This window comes from Colletotrichum gloeosporioides, assembly GCF_011800055.1.
Source record: "Colletotrichum gloeosporioides strain Lc1 chromosome Unknown consensus_103, whole genome shotgun sequence".
Taxonomy (NCBI): Eukaryota; Fungi; Ascomycota; class Sordariomycetes; order Glomerellales; family Glomerellaceae; genus Colletotrichum; species Colletotrichum gloeosporioides.
The window spans coordinates 257,160-282,157 of record NW_025544748.1 but is presented as its reverse complement, the minus strand read 5'-3'; the positions used below and the strand labels follow the sequence as shown (position 1 = coordinate 282,157).

General features: G+C 52.3%; 8 protein-coding genes across 8 annotated transcripts; 7 read left to right on the top strand and 1 right to left on the bottom strand.

The window, feature by feature from the left end:
* Positions 1-1,773: 1,773 nt before the first annotated feature.
* GCG54_00003917 (Catalase-peroxidase 2) lies at positions 1,774-5,207 on the top strand (the record flags this gene model as incomplete). Its single annotated transcript, XM_045403974.1, has 6 exons — positions 1,774-2,071; positions 2,123-2,277; positions 2,686-2,758; positions 3,007-3,438; positions 3,550-3,685; positions 3,965-5,207. The coding sequence occupies 6 exons, from the start codon at positions 1,774-1,776 to the stop codon at positions 5,205-5,207; spliced, it is 2,337 nt and encodes a 778-aa protein (XP_045257174.1).
* A 1,625-nt stretch (positions 5,208-6,832) lies between these two features.
* Positions 6,833-8,288, top strand: GCG54_00003916 (putative transporter MCH4; the record flags this gene model as incomplete). The annotated part of the gene is made up of 2 exons (XM_045403973.1): positions 6,833-7,313; positions 7,372-8,288. 2 exons carry the CDS (start codon positions 6,833-6,835, stop codon positions 8,286-8,288), a joined length of 1,398 nt encoding a protein of 465 aa, XP_045257173.1.
* Positions 8,289-8,649: 361 nt separating this feature from the next.
* Positions 8,650-10,228, bottom strand: GCG54_00003914 (uncharacterized protein; the record flags this gene model as incomplete). The annotated part of the gene is made up of 4 exons (XM_045403972.1): positions 8,650-9,173; positions 9,468-9,664; positions 9,718-10,113; positions 10,167-10,228. 4 exons carry the CDS (start codon positions 10,226-10,228, stop codon positions 8,650-8,652), a joined length of 1,179 nt encoding a protein of 392 aa, XP_045257172.1.
* A 974-nt stretch (positions 10,229-11,202) lies between these two features.
* On the top strand, positions 11,203-11,713 carry GCG54_00003913 (uncharacterized protein; the record flags this gene model as incomplete). The annotated part of the gene is made up of 2 exons (XM_045403971.1): positions 11,203-11,352; positions 11,402-11,713. The coding sequence occupies 2 exons, from the start codon at positions 11,203-11,205 to the stop codon at positions 11,711-11,713; spliced, it is 462 nt and encodes a 153-aa protein (XP_045257171.1).
* A 2,237-nt stretch (positions 11,714-13,950) lies between these two features.
* On the top strand, positions 13,951-14,270 carry GCG54_00003912 (uncharacterized protein; the record flags this gene model as incomplete). Its single annotated transcript, XM_045403970.1, has 2 exons — positions 13,951-14,145; positions 14,244-14,270. 2 exons carry the CDS (start codon positions 13,951-13,953, stop codon positions 14,268-14,270), a joined length of 222 nt encoding a protein of 73 aa, XP_045257170.1.
* Positions 14,271-14,859: 589 nt separating this feature from the next.
* Positions 14,860-16,602, top strand: GCG54_00003911 (uncharacterized protein; the record flags this gene model as incomplete). The annotated part of the gene is made up of 5 exons (XM_045403969.1): positions 14,860-15,023; positions 15,160-15,409; positions 15,465-15,479; positions 15,818-16,317; positions 16,377-16,602. 5 exons carry the CDS (start codon positions 14,860-14,862, stop codon positions 16,600-16,602), a joined length of 1,155 nt encoding a protein of 384 aa, XP_045257169.1.
* Positions 16,603-17,098: 496 nt separating this feature from the next.
* On the top strand, positions 17,099-18,135 carry GCG54_00003910 (Oxidoreductase UcpA; the record flags this gene model as incomplete). The annotated part of the gene is made up of 2 exons (XM_045403968.1): positions 17,099-17,177; positions 17,234-18,135. The coding sequence occupies 2 exons, from the start codon at positions 17,099-17,101 to the stop codon at positions 18,133-18,135; spliced, it is 981 nt and encodes a 326-aa protein (XP_045257168.1).
* Positions 18,136-18,721: 586 nt separating this feature from the next.
* GCG54_00003909 (putative amidase) lies at positions 18,722-24,033 on the top strand (the record flags this gene model as incomplete). The annotated part of the gene is made up of 9 exons (XM_045403967.1): positions 18,722-18,824; positions 18,874-19,438; positions 19,494-19,800; positions 19,851-19,937; positions 19,988-20,674; positions 21,164-21,277; positions 21,339-22,059; positions 22,113-22,895; positions 22,949-24,033. The coding sequence occupies 9 exons, from the start codon at positions 18,722-18,724 to the stop codon at positions 24,031-24,033; spliced, it is 4,452 nt and encodes a 1,483-aa protein (XP_045257167.1).
* Between the last annotated feature and the right edge of the window lie 965 nt (positions 24,034-24,998).

The following is a 24,998-nucleotide window of genomic DNA, read 5'->3' as shown; positions in this document are numbered from 1 at the left end:
CGCCCGCGCGCGGGGATGCTCCTCCAAGCCACAGGGCCTCCAACCTTCTCCAACTACAGGTGATGGATATAGGGCTGAGTCAATGCACGATTGATGAAAAAGCTTCCTTCGTCCCATGTGTCTATCTTGAGTGTGTGTGCTACGGTTGCGTGTGTGTGTGCGCAATTTGAGTGTGTCGGCCGCGGCCAGCTGCCCTCCCTCTCCGTCTTTCGATCCTCGATCAGGGGAGAAACCTAACCTTATTGCTGCTAGTGTACAGCAAACAGTAGCATGCGTGATTGAGCCCTTGGGACGCCAGAGGCCCGGGCAGGCTGGCAGGTACTTGTTTGTACCTACTTGTAAATCAGCGTGGCCAGCAGGGTTCTCCTCTTGAAGTCCTCTTCGCGGTAGGGGGCCCTTACAGCTTATTTGCCAAGATGCATCTGTAGTCGAGGATGACGGAGGTTTCAATTACGCCGCTGCGCGCGGGTTCCTCCGCACAGCTGGGTAATGATCCGACAACGGGGGCCTTCTATTCGTCTTTACAAGGCAACGATGTGAATTCCCAAGGACCAAACGGCCTAATGGCCCAATGGCACGAGTCGGTATAGGGGCCCCAAACTTTATTATATTCAGGAGTGGACTCTTCAACTGGAGTCGCTTAGGAGTCACCCAGTCGCCCAGCCAAGAAGAGAGTGGACGAAGAGTGCCCGCTTGGAAACTGTCATGTCATAATTGGTCGCCATTGGCCCAGCTACCACCTTACTCTTCCAGTGACTTGGCACCGGCCCGCATCGCACAGGTCACGATAGCTCCCCGGATTTGTGACGTTATGCCTGTTACGGACGGGTGGACGGCCTCATCCCAGCTCATTCCCGGCCCTGCCATGGCCACCCCGGCGCACACTCGTCCAACTCCATAGGCAATCGGCGTAGGTTTCATCCAGATGGCCCTTCGGCTAGCGACAATCCCCTCCCAAAAAGTGTGTAAAGCGGGGGCTCCAAAACCGGGGCGTTCCTGTGTAGCACATAGCATTCGCTGGCGAGTGTCGCCCATCCCAATCAAAGGAGATTGTACAATGCGGTACACTGGTCAAGCGCTTATTTTGGATCGAAACCCTGCATGTCCCTGCCACGCCCATGTCACTTGTGTATACTGGTAACTATGCAGCGCCTTTCGTAGGGATTACACAGGGGTTCCTTTCGACTACTTGGCAAAGACCCGTCTAGCACCTGCTGAAAGGATATCCGCTAAACAACTTTTTGTGGTTTTGCCAGGTCTTGGTCCTTTTTTGTGACTGGGGTTGCAGCCTTGGGAGAGGGCAATACCGACATGACTGCCGTTGTAGGAAGCTTATTACCAAGCCCCCGTCAGACTGGGTACTCACGCTCTGCGCAACTAGGCCTTGGGGGAGGACAAGACATCGCGGCTCAGACTCGGCCTTGGTACTTTGCATTGTTACTAATCGTGGATCTCACTGGAACCAAAATATTCCCACGTGAGTGACAAAGGGTAACCGACCACGAGAGGAGCAACAGAGGAAACCCACCCCTTGTTATTCCTTGTTGCCTTTGAACGAGAGTTGTGGCGACTGCATCCGGGTTTCATACATATGCCTGGGTTCGTCCCATCTCCAGAGTTCATGTTTCTGAGCAATCTCCCGGACCAACTCAACAGTCGTCGTCTCTGAGTCTCATACCAGGTCTCGATCCGACTACTTGATCTCGGCGGTTCACTTGCTCTTTTCTTTTTGGATCTTGCCTTAGGTCCCAGAAGCAAGAGACATTCTTCACCATGCACGCCAAACTGTCAAACTGGCTGTTGACAGCCTCAACCATCCTGCCGGCCGTCGCCGGTGAGGGATGCCCCTTCGCCAAACGCGACGGCGGCGTCGACAGCTCTCTGCCCAAGAGAGCAACCGCCGAGGGCTTCGGAAGATGCTCGACCATCAGCAACCAGGCTGGCGGCGGGACTCGCAGCCACGACTGGTGGCCCTGCCAACTGAGACTCGACGTTCTTCGTCAGTTCCAGCCCGCGACGAACCCGTACGGCGGCGACTTTGACTACACGGCGGCTTTCAACTCTCTTGATTGTATGTTGAAATTTCATCAGAGCAAGATCACAACACTAACAAGAACCACAGACGCGGCTCTCAAGAAGGATCTCACCGACCTCATGACCGACTCGCAGGAGTGGTGGCCCGCCGACTTTGGCCACTACGGCGGTCTCTTCATCCGCATGGCCTGGCATAGCGCCGGCACCTATCGCGCCATCGACGGCCGCGGTGGCGGTGGAATGGTAAGCCGTTTCTTTTCGGTCTTCTCTCCTTCGTGACCTCCTCGCTCTGCCCCCGCCCCGCCCTCCGATGAGCCCCGGATGGGCGCCCCATCTTTCCTGATTCCAAATTCCCCTCTTGTATCCCCTGTCCGTTGTTTACACCGGACTTCGTTGGCTCATCTCGCAAATTTTCACCTTTTGTGTTTCCTTCCTTTTTCTTGCCTCGCGCGGGAGATCAATTGACTACCCGGAAGATTTCGTCCTATCCCGGGTGAGAGCCAAGAGCTGCTAAGGCATCTCCTTGAGTTCTTTGCTCCACACGCACTGCACACAAGCGGACCCTGCCTCTGCATCTTATCACACGGTCGCATCACTTTCATTCGTCTTGTCCATCGCCGTTTACTAATATTGGATTTCTCTCTCTTGCAGGGCCAGCAACGCTTCGCTCCACTCAACTCCTGGCCCGACAACCAGAACCTCGACAAGGCGCGCCGCCTGCTGTGTAAGTCGCAAATCCCTGATTTCTCACTCGCTGGCCGGAGCCACCCCCGAAGCGGGAATCCCTGTTCGTGCACATCATCGACTCACTCGCCACATCACGGCGCACGCCGCCGCACGGGTGGCTGGGATTCGGATGTGGAGGCACAACGGGATGTCTCGCTGGTGGAGAAACTCTGGCCCCCGATGCTACTCTGTGATGAGTGCATTTGTATGCTCTACCGGGACTGACAATTTCATCTCCTCTGATAGGGCCCATCAAGCAAAAGTACGGCAACAAGATCTCATGGGCGGACCTGTACCTCCTGACGGGCAACGTCGCCCTCGAGTCCATGGGCTTCGCGCCCATTGGCTTCGCCGGCGGTCGCCCCGACACCTGGCAGTCCGATGAGTCCGTCTACTGGGGCGGCGAGACGACATTCGTCCCCAAGGGCAACGACGTCCGCTACAACGGCAGCACCGACATCAACGAGCGCGCCGACAAGCTCGAGAAGCCTCTGGGAGCCACCCACATGGGCCTCATCTACGTCAACCCCGAGGGCCCCGATGGCTCTTCCGACCCCGCCGCCTCGGCCAAGGACATCCGCGTCGCGTTCGATCGCATGGGTATGAACGATGAGGAGACGGTCGCTCTCATTGCCGGTGGACACGCCTTCGGCAAGACGCACGGTGCCGTCAAGAGTGGTGAGTTTGCTCTCTCTTCCCGTGCTCGTCCCGGAGCTAGTGAAAGGCTGTTCCCACCGCCTCACCGCTCCTTCGCGCCGTGAGCATCCGCTGATGATTGAAATCCCACAGACAACATTGGCCCCGAGCCCGAAGCTGCTGACATTGGCGAGATGGGTCTTGGCTGGCACAACAAGGTCGGCGATGGCAACGGTCCTAACCAGATGACCAGCGGTCTCGAGGTCGTCTGGACCAAGACCCCCACCAAGTAAGTGATGAAAAATGAAATGACCTCTGCATGTCCCCCTTGTCGGAGTTGCCTTCCCCCCTCTTCTTGGCTCAATATTTGAGGCCTTTTCTCATATGCCGGACCGGTCATTTTGAGAAGGTCTTGAAGAGACGTTGAGAGAGACTTGCAGGGAGGCAAAAGAGGCGGCGTGAAAATCTATTTTTGGCCCCCGTCGGGTGATTATGCAGTGATACACACACATGCATACTACCACACACCCAACCACACACACACAAATGCTAACCCATGTACCTGCAGGTGGTCCAACGGTTACTTGGAGTCTCTTCTGCACAACAAATGGGTCCTCGTCGAGTCTCCTGCTGGTGCTCACCAATGGGAGGCTGCCAACGGCACCCTCGACTACCCCGACCCCTTCGACTCGACCAAGTTCCGCAAGGCGACCATGCTCACCTCCGACCTGGCCCTCATCAACGACCCGAGCTACCTCAACATCACCAAGCGCTGGCTCGACCACCCCAACGAGCTCGCCGACGCCTTCGCTAAGGCCTGGTTCAAGCTCCTCCACCGCGACCTCGGCCCCGTCTCCCGCTACCTCGGCCCTGAGATCCCCAAGGAGACCTTCGCCTGGCAGGACCCTCTCCCCGCCCGCGAGGGCGACCTCATCGATGATGCCGACATCTCCAAGCTGAAGGCCGACATCCTCGCGGCTCCGGGCTTCGACGTCTCCAAGTACGCCTCCGTCGCCTGGGCCTCCGCCTCCACCTACCGCCACTCTGACAAGCGCGGCGGCGCCAACGGCGCTCGCATCGCTCTCGAGCCCCAGGTCAACTGGGTCTCCAACAACCCGACCCAGCTCAAGGAGGTCCTCGACGCCCTCAAGGCCATCCAGACCAGCTTCAACACCGGCGCCAAGAAGGTTTCCCTCGCTGACCTGATCGTCCTCGGCGGTGTCGTCGCCGTCGAGAAGGGCGCCAAGGACGCCGGCGTCGATGTCACCGTCCCCTTCTCCGCCGGCCGCGTCGACGCCACCCAGGAGCAGACCGATGTCCGCGCCTTCGGCTACCTCGAGCCCCAGGCCGACGGTTTCCGCAACTACGGCCGCGGCACCGCGCGCGCGCGCACCGAGGAGATCCTCGTCGACAAGGCTGCGCAGCTGACCCTCTCCGCTCCCGAGCTGACCGTCCTCGTCGGCGGCCTGCGCTCCCTTGGCGCCGTTTTCGACGGCTCCAACACCGGCGTTCTGACCTCGACCAAGGGCCAGCTCAACAACAACTTCTTCGTCAGCCTGCTCGACATCTCCACCGTCTGGGCCAAGAGCGGCGACGACGGCGAGGCCTGGGTTGGCACCGACCGCAAGACCAAGGAGCAGCGCTGGACCGCTACCCGCGCCGACCTCGTGTTCGGATCGCACGCTGAGCTGCGCGCCATTGCCGAGGTGTACGCTATGTCCGATGCCAAGGAGAAGTTCGTCAAGGACTTCGTCGCGGCGTGGGACAAGGTCATGAACCTAGACCGCTTCGACCTCAAGGTCAAGAAATAGATACCGTATGGCTTCTTTTTTTTCTTTGTTCTTTTTATGAAAGGGGGGGTTTTTAAATCGGCTTGGAGTTCTTGGGTGGGAAACTTTTACTCTGGTTTTAGTATACTTTTGACTCTTCACGGACATACTTCTTTTCTAGTTTACCCAGAATTTGAGAATCTTCTTCAACAATCGGGCGCTATCTGCTCGTGATGTCAGTGCTTGATGTCTTGCTTCCCAATATTTGCCGTTCTTGGGGCCTGTGACTTTCATGTGCACCATTTCGACCTGAAATTGCATCTTAAGCTTTTCCCCTTCTCTTCTCCGCGCTACACAAAATGGGTTTCATTCTTTATCTAACCTTTTCTGAGAAAATACCTGTCGCCAACTCGCCATGCTACGTGCGCTGACAGGCGTGTTAAATAACTGCCTATATTCAACACGCACACCTCTGAACCCCAAGGAGTCACATTTGATCACAAAGTGTAAATAGGTACATATCCATTACAATGACACTGTAAGTGTTAAAAAATTGCGGCCTCGGTCCTGAACCGGCGATGCTGGATGGAACAGTTGCATTTCTCGGAAGTCGGTTGGTGATTTCAGCGCGTAATACACTCGAAAGCTTGACTATTTGAAATGGGTTTGCCGAGTACCCTTCTCTGAACATGCTTATTGTTCTTTTCTTTCATTGCGTTCTTCTTTTTCATATTCTTTATCCAATCGTTATAACATTGTATTGTCGCCGTTGCCGTTGTCGAAGTCTGTACTCATTATCCGCCACAGTTGTTGAGCCAGACTCGTATGCGAGAGCAAGTACGCGAAATTTGTGAACATCGTAATTACATCTTACATTTTGCTCAACAAACATGTTCTCAGCTGGCGGTGATTTCCCGGGCTCTGGGCTCACATCGGTTATGTACGGATTTAGACGGACAAGGGTCTCGAAGCTGATGAGCTGATCAATTTGACCATGTGGGGCTTCCATCTCGCTGCTGTCGTTCTGCAAGCTCACTCCACCGCAGACTCATACCGGCAACTGTGAGATGGATTTCTTAAAATGATGAAGTAAACAGTACCTTTTCTCAATAAACGTTTAACCTGACTTCAAACTCATCATCATCAAGCCGGCTTTGCAGCCTGGACACACAAGTTGAGCGCCGCTCTCACCAATCAACATGCTTTGGGAGCTCCGCTCCAGGGTCGTCTTGCGGAGGAGCTAGCCGTAACGAGTTCGCCGGGAATGGCAAAAATAGAGCGACAGCCGGAGACCGATGGATTCCTCCCGCCATTCGCCGGATAAATGCTCGACTCACGTCTCTTGAATTGACCAACAGCACGTGCAGGTGGACCCGGCGAACCAGTAGGCTAACTTCAAAATCGGAGTTTTGTGAACTCCATCACAAAACTCCGATTTCTTACACTTACAACCTTCTGTTGTTCACCCTGCTTGTAAAAGTTCACCTGCAAAGCGGCTTCTTCAGCAACCCCCATCTCGGACTATTTCGGAAAGGGCTGTTTGCATTAGCTGAGCACATATCCGTGATACTCGGACAACTGTCTTTACCGCTTCTTTTGATGCGCACTTAACCAGTCCCGCTCTCATCTGGTCCATTGAGCTCAACTTGCACTGAGTCAGACACAAGATGTCAAAAACAGCGGTGGAAACTTCTTCCATACTACTGAGAAACATCAACAACCCTGGCTCATCGGCGACATCGGCCATTAGGTACGAAGAGACAACGTCATACGACGAAGAAAGATCAAGATCGAGGGAAAGGGACAGAAGTCACTATGGAGGACAGGATGCATCCAGCGTCACAGAACTGACCTTCCCGGAAGGCGGTCTCAGTGCGTGGCTAGTGGTGTTCGGATCGTTCTGCGCTATGCTTTCTGTTTTCGGTCTCATCAACTCCGCCGCGGTCTTCGAGTCGTATTTCTCAGAACATCAGTTGGCAGATCACTCGCCCTCGGAGATCGGATGGATCTTCAGTTTGTATCTTTTTATCGTCTTCTTCGTCGGCATTCAAGTCGGGCCATTGTTTGACGCCTATGGTCCCCGTGGACTCGTCGTTGCTGGTGGACTGTGTATCTCAGCAAGTCTTCTATTGCTGAGCCTGTGTAAAGGTTTGTGCAACCATATAATGAGAAAGCAAGTAAGGGTTTACTGACAACAAAGCCTCAGAGTACTATCAGATTCTACTTGCTTACTCAATTCTTGGTGGGTTGGGCGGCGCTCTGCTCAACTCCCCGTCCTACGGCGCTATTGCCCACTTTTTTGACAACCGCCGTGGTTTTGCAACTGGTGTCGCCGCGACTGCCGGTTCGATTGGCGGAATTGTATATCCGATCTTGCTCCAGAATCTCTTTCCGACACTCGGCTTCGCCCCGACAGCAAGGATCCTGGGATTCATCCTTCTTGGGCTCACGATCCCTGCGACATTGTTCATCCGGTCTCGGCTTCCGAAGAAGGACGGACCAACTTCCATCTGGCCAGACTTCAGCGTTTTTCGGAATGTGAAGTTCACCCTCTCAGCGGTCGGCATCTTCTTCATGGAATGGGGTCTCTTTGTGCCCATCACCTACATCATCTCATACGCAGCGAGCACACAGAAGAGTACTGTCCACTCCTACACGATCCTCTCGATTCTGAACGCTGGTTCCGCGATTGGGCGTTTCCTACCAGGCCTTGCTGCCGACAAGTACGGCCGTTTCAATGTCATTCTCATCACCATTGCCATGTGCTTCATCACTGTCTTTGGCCTGTGGCTGCCGTCCAAAGGGTCTCAACCCATGCTCCTCGCCTTCGTTGCTTTGTTTGGTTTCGCAAGCGGCAGCAATTTGGGCCTTGTCCCGGTATGCCTTGGGCAACTATGCGATGCGCGGGATTACGGACGATACTTATCGACGGCGATGATGATGGCTAGCTTCGGGACACTGAGCAGTCTTCCCATCGGAGGGGCCATCTTGCAGTCGGGAAAGAACGGCCAGAATTGGAATGGCTTGATCATCTTCTCTGGGGCTTCCTACATCCTGGCTTTCATCTGCTACGCCTCCGTACGAGTCCTAGCAGTTGGATGGAAGATTGCGGCAAGGTTTTAGGGTCTTCTCATTGGAATTTCTTTTTGATATATCTGACTACCTTGGGAGCAACTAGGCCCCAACAGCAGGCACCGCAACGGACAACTATGGTGCGTGCTGTGCAGTTTCCAAAGTATCGCGCTCTCCTACACTTCCTTGTCCCCATGGCCCTCTGATAGTACACTTCCATGTCAGCGCCGGATCAAAATAAATGTTGAAAACCATGTTTTCATCCTGTATATGATTTAACTTCTTGATGGTCTCGTTAGTGAGAACATTGGCCCTCCTGACACGCTGATAGTGCTTTTCATCGTTAAAAATAATATCAAACGTCAACTCAAAGGCCCGCTATTCTTGGACCGCACAACGCCTGCCACGTCTCTCATTGTAGCAGGACCGGTCGGGACTGACTTGGTCTTGATCTGTTCCGAGAGATGTTCAGAAAGTTGTCGAGGTTGAAGAACTGCTTGCCAAAGTTTTCATCCTTCACAAACGTGCCTGCGCCGACCGTAGATGACTTGATTGGGAAGAGGATTGGGCCAGTCGTATCCTTGATCCCCATCAAGTGGTACAGACTGAATTTGAAAACGGCACCGGCGTCTTGCTCATGTGGACTCAGCGGGCTTGCGAGGTTTCCCGTAGTCGCAAGAATGCCAGGGTAGTAGAAATGAAGGCAGGAGACGCGGGCACTGTTGCAAATAGCCATAGCCTTCGCTGCTGGAGGAGCCTGAGCGACGACTTCGCCAAGCGCGCCAACTTCGTGAGCAGGCTCAGAGTTTTGCTTCAAAGGTCCCATGATGGCATTCCGACCATAAACGTGGAAGATGACGCAACAATCGTCGAATTTATCGAGCTCCGGGAACAGTCCTCGGGTGTAGTTCCGTACCCGGTTCTCGAGGAAGTCGTCTATCTAGGAGATCAGAATGGGGTCTCGGAAGCGATCAATAAAAATCGCCCGATGCCCTACGAGCGATACACCCTCAAGCTTGATTTGATAAGCCGGAGTTGGAACGAAGCGGGATCCCCAGCAGCGGGTTGTTCAACCATCTTCTAGTACTTTGTACTGCGCTTGATCAAGATGAAGCACTCCTCCCGGGCCAGGAAGCTGGTCTGGTCTTGCCTTTTCATAAAGTGAGTGTGCTGATACTGAGAGTGGAGTGCATCTCTCAATAGGGTTCCAGGGCGTCAAATCAAAAGAACCTTTGCGAATTGTGGCAATCATCGAGCGGCCTTTGGGTACAGCACACTGGCCGCCGCATTCGAGGATCTTGCCCAGATGGAACGCAGGGGCTCGCTCAAAACCGAGGTTCATGCAAAACGCTGCGAATGGCGAAGGGTTGTATGCGCGGCCTGCAACAATGATGTCTGGTGTTTCTTCTTTGGGAGTTTTGATGAACCTGAAGTTAAGGTGAGTGAGAGCTTTGCTCAGACTGATTCTAATTTGACTTACGGCTCAGGTCCCATCTGGGCAGCGACATGAACGGCTGAGTTAATTCCGTCTTTCAGCTTCTGCCGAATGAGCTCCCTGGGAACCGCGGCACCAATCGTGGCACTTTTGAACTTGAAGCCATTGTCCTCAATAATCTTATTGACGATAGCGAGAATGTCAGCAACGTGCTTGCCGCTGCCGTCACCACCGGCACTGCTGATGAGGAGCTTCATGCCATAGTGGGCACATGCAGTGATGTAAGGCGTTAGGCCACGGATGTAGGACTCATCGGCAACTGTCTTTCGGCCCATGTCGAGTTTGAAAGGCCCGCCATGCGTGCTGCCAGAGTCGATAACAATAGCATCGGGGCGGTACTCATGAATTCCCAACCAGAAGTGATCGGACTTGTATTTGTATCTTTAATGCTCGGCGTTAGTGACATTGCTATTGACAGACAGGTAGTGCCTTACCCCAACATAGCATTAGCCGTGAGAAGGCTGATTTCGACCTCTTGCTTTGCCAATCTGGCCATGCCGAATAACAGATGCGGGGAAAATTTCCACAGGGATTGATAGCTAACCAAATGAGACATGAAGAAATTTTCAGTAAGAGCGATCTTCAAACATGAGGGTATGAGGATGTGGACATAATAAAATCTAGTTGACGGACACTGGAAAGTGGTCAAGAATGAATGTGGCATCGTGGAATTCATGTCAACTAGCAGAGTCGTATGAGACGGAGCTGGAGAGCTGGAGATTATGAAAGTAGTGACAGCCAGGACCTTCAGCAATTCCTCCTTCGGCGAGCACCCGCATCTGATAAAGAACCACGCCACCAACGCTAGAGAGACAAGCGGTCTGCGGGAACTGACCAATCCTTCTCGCCGTGATGCGGACGTAGCAATCGCGGGGTATTGGGCGTGGGATATGGGGTACGGGATACGAAGTAAGGGGATGGGGCGTGATACGGATGGGCCGACCCCATCATCTTCACATTCCGACGGGTGAATCTCAGAATTGTTTGCTTGCGATATTGTCGTCTATTCCAAGGTCTCGCCCAATGATATTGACAGTGTCTCCAAAATCGTTGCCATCTTTTGAAATCCATCATGGCTGACTTGACGAAACCCTCAACCATCGAGGTTGAACACGAAGACAAGGAGAAAGCGGGGAACGCCCAGGGTTTCAACATAGACCCTATCGCTCAGATATGTTTGTTACAAAAACTAGACTATCGCATGGAGCCAGTATTTTTCATCTTGTACTTGCTCAATCATTATAAGCGGACCCTATGATCTTGTTGTTACGAAGATCTTGACTAACCTTCCTCGGGGATCGGAATGAACTGCCCCAAGCCAAATTCAACGGGCTTTCGAATGATCTCAGCCTGCAGGGCACTCAATACAGCACCTGCATATCTATCCTTGATGTTGGATATCTCACTGACGGTACCCCATCGAACATGATCTTGACGTGAGTTCGGCCGTCTATATACATGGGTGTTTGAATGTGTGGCTGGGCCATAGTTTCCGCGTTCACGGCTATGGCAGACAACTACGTCCACCTCCTTGTTCTGAGGCTCTTGCTCGGGTGGTTCAAAGCCCCCTTTTACCCAGGCGCCATCTACCTGTTGAGCCCATTTTATACGAACTCCGAGGTGAGAGATTATCCATGCCTTCTAAAGACCAAACTCTGACCCACTTCAGCTTGCGACGCACCTGGCCATACTGTACTGCGGGCAGCTCAGTGCCTTTCCGGGGCCAACAAATACGGGCATTTTCGCAGGTCTTGATACGATGGCTATCGTCAACTTTTCTGCAGTCGCAGCAAATATTTATACAGCTTACTTAGGGCCTGATTCTGAGAGCCCACGTTTCTTGGTTGGAATCGGCAACAGTACTGGATTCTGCGTTATGTGCATGTTATCCGCGCACTTTATCTGGTTTCTATTCAGAAGGCTCCATAGACAACAGCTACGGGCGCCTGATGGGGACTCCGTAAAGCTGTTTGCGACATAGACAATGGACAGGTCGGGCATGATGCTCTTCGTGCATCACCACCCAAGTGACATACGGACCAACCTTCCAATTCTTTTCGTCATCGTGTTCTGCTTTTCCGCTCTCTTGCCGCATTGCTTATCCACCAGAGACGAGAAGTACAACGATTTTAGAAACTTTCGCCGAAATTATCAATCATCACGATTGATTACAAAGAACATGTGATCATGACAATGCACCATACACCGATCGTCATCCGTAGCTCAGATGGGCCGCGATTCATCCGAGGGGTAAAGGCATCTGGTTCCCTGAGTCGTATCAGCCAAAGAACGCATCGATACGGGAATTCCGGGCCGCAATGCCAACGAATAGACGCCCGTCAATTCACTAGCAGCACTAGTGTAAGAAGTTAGACCACATTTCCGATGCCACCGGAAATCCCAGCAACGGCCAGCCCTGGTTCAAGACCGGACTTGACCCCAAAATGGAAAGACACCTAGTGTTCTCGAACGTTGATAGGCATAGCCTCATGGTGAACCGGCCACTTTCCCAGGGCTAGCTATCGTATGGTCTTGGCGAGAGGTCGAATATCGACTTTCACAGGATATATCAGATTGATGTGGGGTCGCTTGCCTGCCGGCAGGGTAGTCCTCAAAGTTAAGGGACAGACCGAACTGATGTTCCGCGGAATGCTTTCCCGCGCGGGCCACAGTGAGGGACGGGTGAGCTGGGTTTACGCGGCCTTTCAGTCCAGCTTCTTAGAAGAACGGGATAAGACTAAGCTCCTGAATCAGGGACCTGAAGACACCAAGAGCTCAGGTAGGGCTGATGGTGATATGATCAACGTCTTTTCTGACAGCAACGCTGATGATCTTGACACTGCAAAGGCGTTCACAGCGACAATCAGTTAGGATGAGATCACGCCACGATGGCAGCTTAATTCCAAAGGCAAAGCAATCGTCAAAGTTTAAATATCAGTCTTCTACGAAAATCTGTTGGTGAGGGGTAGTTGCATGACAAGGATGCTAGTTCCTGCACTGACCTTTTTAAGGTGCAAAGTTGCCAACCCCACGACCGAGTCAGCTTAACCTTTGAAATTGTGAATCCAGGTTCAGATCCTAGCGGGAGGCTTAATTCTGTTTTGAGGTCTTTCGGATAGAAAACACGGCAAGTCGGTCGGCCCATTGCCTCTCAGCCAATTATTTGAACACTGTCACCAGCCATTGAGTTAACTAGCGTTAACATGAGAGCCACTCATCCCAATGTCGTGAACCTCGGACTTCCGAGCTGTCCAGAGTCCATTCAGGGTCCAGGCAACTTTGAATTTGGACCCAGGCGAGTGCCTAGCCATACCCACTTAGTGAATCAGAATAATTGCGCGTACCTAAGGGAGTTAAGGAATGATTCGAAGCTGGATGGAATCTCTCAATGAGCAAAGTTCATTACGGCTCCTCTCACGGCCGAATTATGGGGTTGAGGCTAGAACCGAAGTTAGTCCCCGAACTGGTTCATGTCTAAAATTATCCGCATTGGCCTCTGGGCAGATGAAATTTCAAATGATCAGCTAAATGCTCATCATCGTCGACGAGGCGGATCGCATAGGGCGCATCAGGTGAACAGCGCCCTCGGCTGAAACAGTGTCCAGGTGAGTTACCACAACGATCGACAACCTTTAATATGATCAGACCACCGAATTTCTTCATCAGTGATATTTGCAGTGACTGCGGGTTGTGGGGTCAGCTCCGAGACGGGATGCGGGCGCCATTTCCTTGGTCCCAAGTGTCGTCCAGAAGCCATCCGCTGACTAGATCTAGTGGGTTTAGAATCATCGTTGCATAAAGATTTCAAGGTTATTCAAGGTAAGGGCAGAATTCCCAAAGAACAACGGGCCTCAGTTCCGACTGGCTGCTTCATCCATAAACCTAGCACTAAGGACGTATTCAATACTAGGTTTCACAGCACCCTCCAAAGGCACTTGTGATGTTGCGCGCAAGGCGAGAGCGAGACCCATGAGCTTTCGTTTCATTCGCCACGCAAGGATTCCTTCATAGGATTGACCCAGAATGTCATTCGCAAGTGGCACTCAGCGACCCTACTCGGGTATTACGGCCCGGGGGTCACCAGCCGCATCATACGACCGTTGGATGATTCAAAAGAGTTCATTTGGAGCCCCTCAATTCCAACGTCGCAGTTCTCGGATTTAATGATCTTTGCGAAGAGGAATTGAGCCGACGCGTCTGTAACCAGGCTCTCATGCCATGTCCTCACCAACCACAACAAACTCAGTTGAAGCGGGAGGGCGAGTGTATAAGCGCCGGCCTGGCGCATGCGAGACATGCAAGATCCGAAAGCGAAAGTGTACGTCAAGTTACTCAGAATCTTCGATGAATACCCTGGATGTCGTCTTACAATTTTTAGGCGATGGAGGCAGGCCAAGCTGCGAAAAGTGCCTCGTAAGCATCACCTGTGTAGCTTTCGCAAATGAAGTCGACCTTTCTGACTGTTTGTAGTCCTCAGCATCTTATTGTGTCTATTTGACCCCGAAGAAAAGGGGCCGATCGAGCCAAAGCAGTATTAAGCAGCCATCTTCTTCAACGTTCACTACCGATAATAACCGACTTTTAGGTCAAAGCTCATCCATTAGAGCAAGACAATCATTTGACGACTTGAACGCTCATGCATCACACTCAATAGTGACTTCGACGACAGCGGACCACGTCATCTATGCAGCGAGTTCTTCTACTCCTTCATCGCTCTCTGGAATCGACCAGCTTCTTGAAAGTACCACGGTTTCTCACTCTTTGGCGCCCCAAGATGATATCTGGGTTTCCCTAGGAAACAGGTCGCTCAGCTCTGCAGAGAACATTGGACTATTGAGCAACATTGATACGACTACGAGCCCTGGAACCGAAACTCTAGAAAATGGTTGGCCATCCGGTTCTTACGTACAGGACCAAGCAGCAAATCCGTCGGCATCTTTCTGTGAACTGTCGCCTGTAAACTGGGTAGACTTCGACATGTCGTCACAGCAACTAGATGCCTTCGAGGCTAATCACACTGTCGCCTTACCAGCATCTTCACATTGTGGGTCTTGGCCATATCCTCAGAAAGAACATTCGCTGAATCGTCTTTAAGCCCCATACCATCTTCCCAGTCCCACTCTCGATATGGTAAAGCTGTTCTTAAACAGACGGAGAAACCTCAACGAAACGTCCAGCGAACTCATCGCACGTTTGCTTGAAGTTGTCGAGGAGTGTTTTGCGACTCATGAATATCTCAATCTGTTCGACAATATGAGCATACCTTCGCCCCATGTCGATACCCACTTTCAGTTCATCCAAGGTACCGATGCAAGATATTCTCTTCCTCAGCATTGTACTGACCAGACGTCGCGCAGCGTTTCTTTCTCGTCCATACCTGTACGTCTCGGCTTCAGATATGACGTGCTTGCTTCTAATTTGACTTAGGGGAGCCATTTATGTATCGGAAATTGAGATATCTCGTCTTTACCAGGAGATTATCCTAGAGGGTGTTACAGATCCGGCGAAGAGAGCTCTGGTCTTTGCGTCCATGGCCATTGGCAATCTCAACTATTCAAAGAGCAGTCGCTCCAGCCCGACAACTAGCAACGATACCGGCGGTAGTTCACACTATGAGGAGGCCTTGCTGGCAGTGGAGAAGATGTTTGTTGCCAGGCCATCGATCTTGGTCTTCAAGGTACCTATCTGTGACCCCGAACTCCCATGTTGTCCCGGCTCTAATTGTCTCACAGGCTTTACTCACGACGGTGAGTTTCTATTCACTAGCATTTGAAACAGCACAAGCTAATGATAAGTTTCGAAGCTTATCGCCACATTGCAATATAGGGTAGAGCAGACCTCATGCATGTTGGGTCTTTGCGTCTCCTGCGCCCAGGCCTTAAGACTCAACAGCATCGCTTCGATCCGTCAATTATGTCAGACTGAAAGCGAGATCCATCAACTTCGACAAGCCTTCTGGCTTTTATACTGCATCGAAAAGGCATTTAGAATGCGATCAGGACAATTTTCTGTCAGTGTTTGCCGTCGAGTCTTCTGGAGATTGTGAAGAAGTGCATATTTCCTTTCTAACACTATGGATATGCAGTCATTAAGCGATGCCTTCATCGACCATGACCCACTAAGCGAATGCGACAAACCCGGTGTCACTGCAACTTTTCGAGATTTCCACGCTCATTGCCGGCTATCCCAGCTCTGCTCTCGCATGTCTGAAGATCTACACATGGCAGGTGACGTTAGTGATCCGAACTCAGTTGCAAAAGTGAGCGATCGTGCCGAGAAATGGATTGTGGTTCTTCAAAGATTCAACTCAGAAGTGCTCGAGACAAGGAGGTGGGAAGACCATCTCTTTGCTTGGACTCCCAACAGTACACATTCAGACACATCAAAATTATCGGTTCCTGTTTCCAGCTACCCATCCAAGTTGTTTCTTTTCGAAATGGCTCTCTTCGCGTACGCACGACTCTTTCAAAAAGCGGGTGCGGACATCTCTGGGCTTGAAAAGTCAGAGCATATTGTTGCGCAATTCGCATCTGAGGTTCTTAACGTCATTGTCAATATGGATCCCAGCACAACCAGCATGGACCGGTAGGTTTGAAACCCTCCTCCTGCATCCACTTGATGGCAACTAAACATCATAACCCTAGCCACTTTGTTCAAGTCGCTGTAAGCTCATTTTGCATTACGGCAGTCTTTGCTCGGTTGCACCCTGATCAGGCAACGACTTTCAAACAGTTGGTGTCAACACTGGGTCTGTTTGCGCGAGTTTCGACGACATCGTCCGTTGTTTCTCTGGGAAAGCTTAGCTCCGTGGTTGACAGCGTTCAACGGCTGATGACACCAGATACCCAGCGGAGTTCGCAAGGAGTTTAGATCCGGAGTTTTATTCGAAAATACCAACTCTTTTCTTTCTCGCTTACTGTTTTGATGATGCCCGTTAATTCCGAGGCTTGAGGGTTACAGTTTCCCGCTGGCCATCCTGGCCAAACAGTCTCGCTGCGGGGTTGCGGGGTAGCTTCCCCTCACTCGTCAAGCTGCATCGTGGGGGCGTTGGAGCGATACTCGCCGTGCGTATGTCTCAGCTGCCCTGTTGACTCGGTGAAATGGCATCCGAAAGGCGTCTTTTTAGGGCCGTCCAATAAGAGCCTCAAACATACGCAAGTCGAACCCCGCCCTTGGTCATCTGAAAAGGCAAGTTTCCCGGATATTGGACGGCAAGAAAACCGAGCGGGAGGGGAACCCACCCCAGGGTCCTTTTTATGTTGAGATATACCAACTTAGACTTTCACTCATCTCAAAACTATCAGATTATTTTTTCAACATTCAAGAATCCGTGGTCTTATTGTATTAAAAAGAACCAACATACGGTATGGCTGCCAACACACCAAAGCAAAGCACGCCTTTCAGCGTGTCTGGAAAGACGGCGATCGTCACGGGAGCAGGCTCCGGTCGGTCACATCACAAATCGACACCAGGAACGCGTTGACACTGACGCCGCACGCAGGTATCAACTTTTCCTTTGCTGAGCTGCTTCTCAAGCGTGGCTGCAATGTCGTCATTGCCGACCTGGCTCTGAGACCTGAAGCGGAAGAGCTGGTTTCCAAGCACAATAGCAGTCCCCGAGCAATTTTCGTCAAGACTGATGTCACCTCATGGCCAGCGCTGTCGAAAATGTTTGACGCGACTCTCGCCGAGTTTGGAAATTTCGACATTCTCTGTCCTGGAGCAGGCGTATATGAGCCGCATTGGTCGAACTTTTGGCATCCTCCAGGGTCATCAGAGAGCAAGGACAGCGTTGACGGAGGACACTACAAGCTGCTGGATATCAACATCACGCACCCGATTCGAGCCACACAGCTGGCGATCTCTTACTGGCTTCACCCAAAAGAAGTCACGGACGCAAAGCTCCCTCCTGCTGTGAAGGCCTCACCAGGCAACCCCAAGCGAATTGTCCACATTTCTTCCGTCGCGGGTCAGGTGCCGAACATAAACGCCCCACTTTACTCCGCGTCCAAGTTCGCCATCACCGGCTTTGTCCGGAGTTTAGCTCGGCTGGAGGAAACGGATGGAGTCCGCATCAATGCCGTCGCGCCTGGCGTTGTCCGTACGCCTCTATGGACGGAGCATCCAGAGAAGCTTATCAACTTGGACGAGAGCCAGGACGGCTGGGTAACTCCGGAAGAGGTCGCCGAGGCAATGCTTCGGTGCGCCGAGGATGACGGAGTCCCGAGCGGCTCCATCCTAGAGGTTGGCAAGAATAATACGCGCTTGGTGCAGACTTTCAATGACCCGGGTCCCGAAAGAGACCCGAAGAAGGGTCTTATGGCAAGGAATGTCTTGAATGGAACAGAAATGGTGTTTGCATGGCTGAAGGACGCAACGAAGTGGGCTGTTGGGAGAGACTGAATTTGATCTCGGAAGGCATTTGGCCAATCCGTGGACTATTTCTGGTATTTGGAGGTGCTCAACCGAGGCCGTGAAATTTTGGTATGGGAGAATAAGATTTATGACGGCGCGGCAAGGCTTTTGGTCATCATGATTCTCGCGTCAAGCGTGTCACCTTCCAGAGAACTCCACTGCAGATAAGCTCCGCATTTCAAGGACAATAAATCGGGATTATGTCCGACGTCTGAGGCTCCACAGATACCGGAGGGATGAAGATCCCTGACCAACGCAGAAACGGCAGCTGTAGCCGCCGGCTAGACACAAGTTAGGTTAAGCTTGTTGACTCTCCGATGCCCGGCCCCACCTGAATGCCGCGCCGGCACCCTTATCAGTCCTCTCACCGAGAGAACCGGACCAGGGTCGATGGTATCGGCGACGGCAACTTATCTAAGTGATGACCATTGATAAGGCCCGCAGCAAATTTGAAGAAGACTTGGCGGATTACTTATAAATCTGAAAGAACATCGTTCTGCCCAATAGATTAGACGCCATGTCATGTTTTTGACGTCTGATTCAAGGTTAGGCTTGAGGGATGGCTTTTGTCAGCATGGGATCGCTCGTCAAAGTCGCTGTGCTAGCGTGTAGCTTGGCCACGGGTGTTGTATGTTCGCTGTTCAATGAGCCGCGTGGCGAAGACCCGCCGTTTCCCAGTACGTGCGTCGTAAACGTGTTGATTCTAATCTAACCGGACTGAAATAGTGCCCCTCTGCAAGGGAATCGACATCGAAGACGCGACGATCGGCACTCTTCAGCGCTGGATGACTCTAGGAAATCTCACAAGCCAGGACCTAGTAAGCTGCTATGTAGCTCGTATTGAGCAAACAAACGCAGTCCTTCGTTCGGTTAGCGAAGTTAACCCCGACGCCCCAGCCATCGCCGCTAGCTTAGACGATGAGCGAAATGTCAAAGGGATCAGGGGACCGTTGCATGGCATTCCATTTATGGTTAAAGATAACATCTACACCGACGACAAACACAACACGAGCGAAGGCGGTCTTGTTTTACTTGGTGGAAGATATTCATCTGAAGCAACCATCGTGACCAAGATACGCCAAGCAGGTGGTGTTCTACTGGGGCACACCGCTCTCTCAGAGGCTGCTGACCATCGGGCGCTCACAAACTTCTCTGATGGCTATTCAACTCGCGTAGGGCAGACAAGAAACCCCTTTAACCTTACTCAACCTACTTCCGGGAGTAGTGGTGGCTCTGCAGTCTCAGTAAGAAGCAACCAGGCGACGATTGCCTTAGGAACCGAAACTCACGGGTGAGTTCAGCTTGAATTTCCTTTCAAGGCCCGCATCCTGACAATGACATCTAAGGTCCTTGGTTCACCCTGCTGCGCTACTGGGGCTTTACACGATCAAGACAACTCCTGGGCTGATATCCCGCCACGGTGTTGTCCCTGGAAGCTTCTACCACGACACGCCAGGACCTATGGCTCGCTCGATGCGCGATGTTGCAGTTCTGCTCGATATCATGGCCGGACCCGATCGTTTCGACAATCTAACATTCGACGCTCTTGGGAATTATCCCAAAAACGGATATGCCGCTGAGGTCACGGATCAGAGTTCTCTTCAAGGGATGAAACTCGGTCTCCCTTGGAATCCATATTGGTCCACGATTGGTGTATGTTACCGCGGTCACAGCCGTTACAATGCTGACTTATGTGATCCTAGGGCATAAACTCGCCGGGCCAGCGCGAGGCATATGAAAGCCGTGTCCACGAGTTGAGAGCTGCTGGAGCCGAGATCTATAACATCACTGTAGGCCCTCTCTGAGTCTGCGCCATCGCCCCAGCTAATGCAATATCTAGGACATTGCTCACATTGAGAACGTGGCAAACAAGTACGGCTTTGGTCAGCCGGCTGAGGTTCCTGAGGAATATGGTCAGCTCATTGCCTACAACACCCTTCTTGCCGTGGCATATGGCGAATTTCTCCGAAATTGGACCTTTCCCGAATCAGACGAGCGACATGGAATGAGCAGTCTCGCGGAAATGGCAGCGTGGAATGATGCACACAACGACACTACTGGCGCCCTTGGCAACAGTACCTGGTGGTACAACACGGTTTCGGGGCAAGACTTCTACGACAACGCCATCGCAACGAATGGAACCATGGGCGACGAGTTCTGGAAAGCCTTCGGGTGGGGCAGAAGGACCGCTCGCGAGGTCATTGATGGCGGACATGCGTACACGCTCGAGAACGGCACTGTGATTGAACTTGACGGCTTGCTGGTGCCGAATGATCCATCTGGTGGCCATGATAATGCTTGTGCCTCGATCCCCTCGTATGCTGGATATCCCGTTGCGTCGGTGCCGATCGGTCAGAGCGGATACGGCGCAGCCTTCGGTATTTGTGTCTATGGCCGGCAATATTCTGAGGCGCGATTAATCCGGGTTGCGTCAGCGATTGAAGACTTGTTTCGCTGGACTTCGACGCCGCAGTTCCACAACTATGAGATTGCTGAAGGGCCGTGGGATGCGCCGTGGCCGGGGTATGTATGCTCTGAGGAGTCATTGGAGAGATACGCCTGCGATCCCAGTCTTTGAAGTACTGTTCTTGTCATGAGATATTGGTTCATAAACTATTTCAGGTATCCGAGGAAATGGAACGATGGGCGCGGACAATGGCAGACCATTTGTCCGTCTTTATGAAGCCCAGCACTTGACCATAAGCATAAGCCGACTGACCCGAATCCTCGGGCGCAGTTCATCCCATATTAAATGCTTTGTACCCACAAAATCCGGTAGAGACCTATCACGGATGGTCCGGTAATTGTAACCAATATGTTAGAGTTCGACCAATGGGAAAACTAGAGAAATATGCGAGAGCGATCGTATTGGCCCCTGCGCTAGGGGGTTCGTGATAGTTGCACGAGTCAGTCTCAGCATCTTGTACAAAATCACCTGTTGTCCTGTGCTTGGCTGTCAAACATCCTGGCCGTCAGCCTCAGCTGTCATTTCTCTGACTCTCACACTCGTTCTCAGCCCCGGATGAAGTCCCTCTTTACGCAAGCCGCCATCGCGGCTTGCCTTCCTCTTCTGGCGGCTGCCGCTTACAAGGATGCGTTCGTGGTTGAATTTGACGGATCAACTCAGTTGGTAGGATAAACACTTTGAATTGTTTTCATAAAACTTCTGGATAGGTCTAACTTTGCGGTAGACCGCCGACAACTTGAACAACCAAGTCCAGACTTCACTCGCTACTTCTGGCCTAGATTGTACCGCGTCAAAACGATACTACTTCACTCACTCCGTATTCCAGGGGGCCTCCTTCAACCTAGAATGCAATAGCGACAAAGTCGCCCAAAAGTCTGTTCTTGCGACTGTTCAGGGTATCGATGGAGTTAAGAAGGCTTGGCCGGTCATCAATGTCCAGCCAACTCTCTACAACGACAGACGCATCCACCGTGATTTTGGAACGTACATCAAGCGCGGCCTGCCACAACTCCATGCCAGAGACGGAGCAGGCGACACTTTATCCACACACGTTGATACTGGCGTCGCCAAGCTTCACGCAGCCAACTTTACCGGCAAAGGCGTGCGCATTGCTGTCATTGACAGTGGCTTCGACGTAGACGTCCCGGGCCTCAGCAAGGTGGACGTTGGTTATGCGCATGACTTGACAGACAACGATAATGACGTCCGTGACAATTGCTCTTTTCACGGCACTCACGTTCTGGGTGTCATTGCTGCCAAGGGGGACGAAGCTCGCTACGGTGTTCTCGGCGTGGCACCTGATGCAACCTACGAGCTTTATCGCATTCAGCCTTGCAACGGAGGCAGCACTAACGATATGTTGATCAACTCTTTTCTGGAGGCTGCTGATCGGGGTGTTGATGCTATTTCTTGCTCTTTTGGTGGCGGTCAAGCCTTCCCTGAAGGTAAGGTTCTTCATCAAAACCCTATTTGACGCGTTAGCGCTGATAACCGCAAGATCCCTGGTCTGCTGTAGCTACGCGCCTCTTTAAGAACGGCACATATGTCTCACTTCCAAGCGGCAACGGAGGCCCTGGGGTCTTTTCAGGCGTCAGCCCCGGCATGGCAGATGCTATCACATCCGTCGGCTCCACGGACAATACCGTCACCCCATACCTCACCTGGCAAGGCAACTGGACCTCTGGTACCGATGGTGGAGAGATCCGATTCGTCCCTGGTCTGCCATATGATCTTCCTGCGAACAACCAGTTGACCATCTGGTCCCCTAACAAGGAAGTTGATGCCTCTACTGACTGTCAGCCACTTCCGAGTCCGACAGACCTGCCGACTGATCTTTCAAATACTGTCATTCTCGCCTCGCTTTCGCAATGCTGGACAGATGCCAGTGGTGCGGATGCTTCCATTACGAAGGCCTTGGGAATTCCCTACATTATCTACTACGCCACAAAGAACTGGACTGTTGCAGACGGTCCCGGATTCTACGAAGACAGCTCGGATCCCAATCTCAAGGGCATTGCTACAGTAGAATATGACGTTGGAGTCAAGCTACTAAACGCGTTCCAAAAAAGCCCTGCCTCGAAGGTCTATCTCGCCAACGAGGCTTCGATTGCCAATATTCAGCTGGAGAACAGGGCCAACAATCTCACGGGTGACTTTGCTTCGAGTTTCTCCAGTTGGGGCCCGACCCTTACTGGAGGCGCTATGCCCCTCGTCCTTGCCCCTGGCGGCAACCTCATCAGCACATTTCCTAGCAAGTACGGAGGCTACGGCGTCGTGAGTGGTAAGTGGAACAGCTCTCAAGATTGGCGGTTTAATACTGACAATCCGCAATAGGTACCAGTCAGTCTGTTCCATTCGAGGCCGGCGTTGCCGGACTCGTGAGGCAGAACCATCCCGACTACACTCCCGAAGAGATCCAGGCTGTGATTGCCACCACCGCTCGTCCGGTCAAGTGGAACGACGGCAAGGGCGCGGTCTCAGACTTCTTGGCTCCCGTCTTCCAACAGGGAGGTGGTTTCTTAGATGCGTGGAACGCAGTACATTCCACAACAGTGCTCAGCACCGGTGCGCTCTCCTTCAACGACACGGCCAACCGCCCCAAAGAACTCAGCTTCAGCATCAAGAACACGGGAACCAAGGCCATTACGTACCACCTGAGCCACGTCGGTGCAGCATCCGGCTACATTCTCAAGCAAGCCAATGGCTACAACTTCACTAAAGGCGAGGCCACTGCAGTTTACGCCGACGTCAGGGTCACCCCAGCGACCATCAAGGTTGAGCCTGGTAAATCATCTACTGTCTCCGTTGCACTCACCAAAGAGCCGAGCCTTCCTGAAGCCGCGACACGTGTATCCTTCTTCGGCGGCTATGTGGCCATTGAGGCAGAGGGTTCAGCCGACGTCAACAACTTGACCCTGCCCTACACCGGCTTCGGCGCTCCTCTTGCAACACTCCCCATCATCAAGCGGAATACATCATATCTCATGATGTGGAACATGACGTCTTCATCGCCGGTGCGCATGGAAGAGGGCCGCGTCTTTACTTGCACCCTGGACACCAGCAAAGACGTCCCCGCATCTTTCGCCGACAACATGTTTCCCGGAGTCTGGATCGCGCTCTTCGTTCAAACACGGAACCTGAGCATCTACATCGTGGATGCCGATTCCGGAAAGGAAGTTGCCAAGTCGTGGCAGACAACATCAGATGCTGTTTGGGGCCGTGCAAGCAACTGGTACTGGGATGGTTCTGATGCGAATAAGACGTTCATCCCGGCTGGAAGCTACATCTGGCGGGTGAAGGCGCAGAAGTTGAACGCAGACCCGTCTAAGGAGGAAAGCTTTGACGTGTATGAGACAGGGAAGTGGGTGTTGGAGTACTCTAACAGCACTGTGGGGTCCAATGCGACTTCGCAATCGTGAAGATAGTCGGGCTGGAGGTAGATAAAACGTTTATCAGCGTAAAGAGCTGTCTGGCCCAGGCCAGTTGACGAGAGCATCATGCCATTTCTGAATATTACCAACTAGAGGTCTTTATGATAATTCGCTGAGTTCGGCATTCAGCAGGAGAGTGTTTCCACTTCAACATGTCCCCTCTGGTCCACCTACATATCCTGTCGACTGATGGCTGAGGTTTCAACACACAGAACCTCTCTGGGCTTGCTCGACCAATTGCCTATTCACGTGATCATTACTGACTTTTGGACTGACCTTGATGTTCAAAGTGGCGCTGCTTTGGGGAAGGGTTCAAAAAGCGACTGGGTCCTAACCCGCAAGGGAAAAGAGCTTTTGACATAATGTGCCCACTGCACAGTCTGGCACCTACACTCAGTTTCTATCTGCCCCTCAATCTCCGCCCAGTCTTTGCGGAAATCACCAACACGAAATATTTCACGACGGAGGCCCAGCTCATTAATACACCACAAGTCGGATTTCCCCTTTTCTCCTCTTTGCCCCCGGAGTTGAGAGATCAAATCTGGGAGACGGTAGTAACCCCTCCTCAAAATGGAGTCAACTATCTCTCCGTACATCATTCCAGTACTGAAGGAGTCTCGTCAAATTGTGTTGAAGTGGATCCTCGATATGAACTACCAACACAACGAGGACCTCGCTTGCTACCACCATCTTTCGACCCAAACAACACTACACCCCTCAAAAGGTCGTGGTTCAACGAAAATCCCTCAGTCTATAGCCTTCAGAGCGTCATGTTTGCTTGCAGAGAGGCTCGGACCGCTTGCATTCGTGTGGTAAAGCTTCTTGACAACGCCCCGACCCAGACCACAGCTGCATCTGCACCTGCCGGCTCAAGTGTCCACAGCCAACGACCATTTACGGCTTTGACCGCAAAGAAAGAGTCTGAAAGAGTTCAAATACGTCTACGCCTTTCG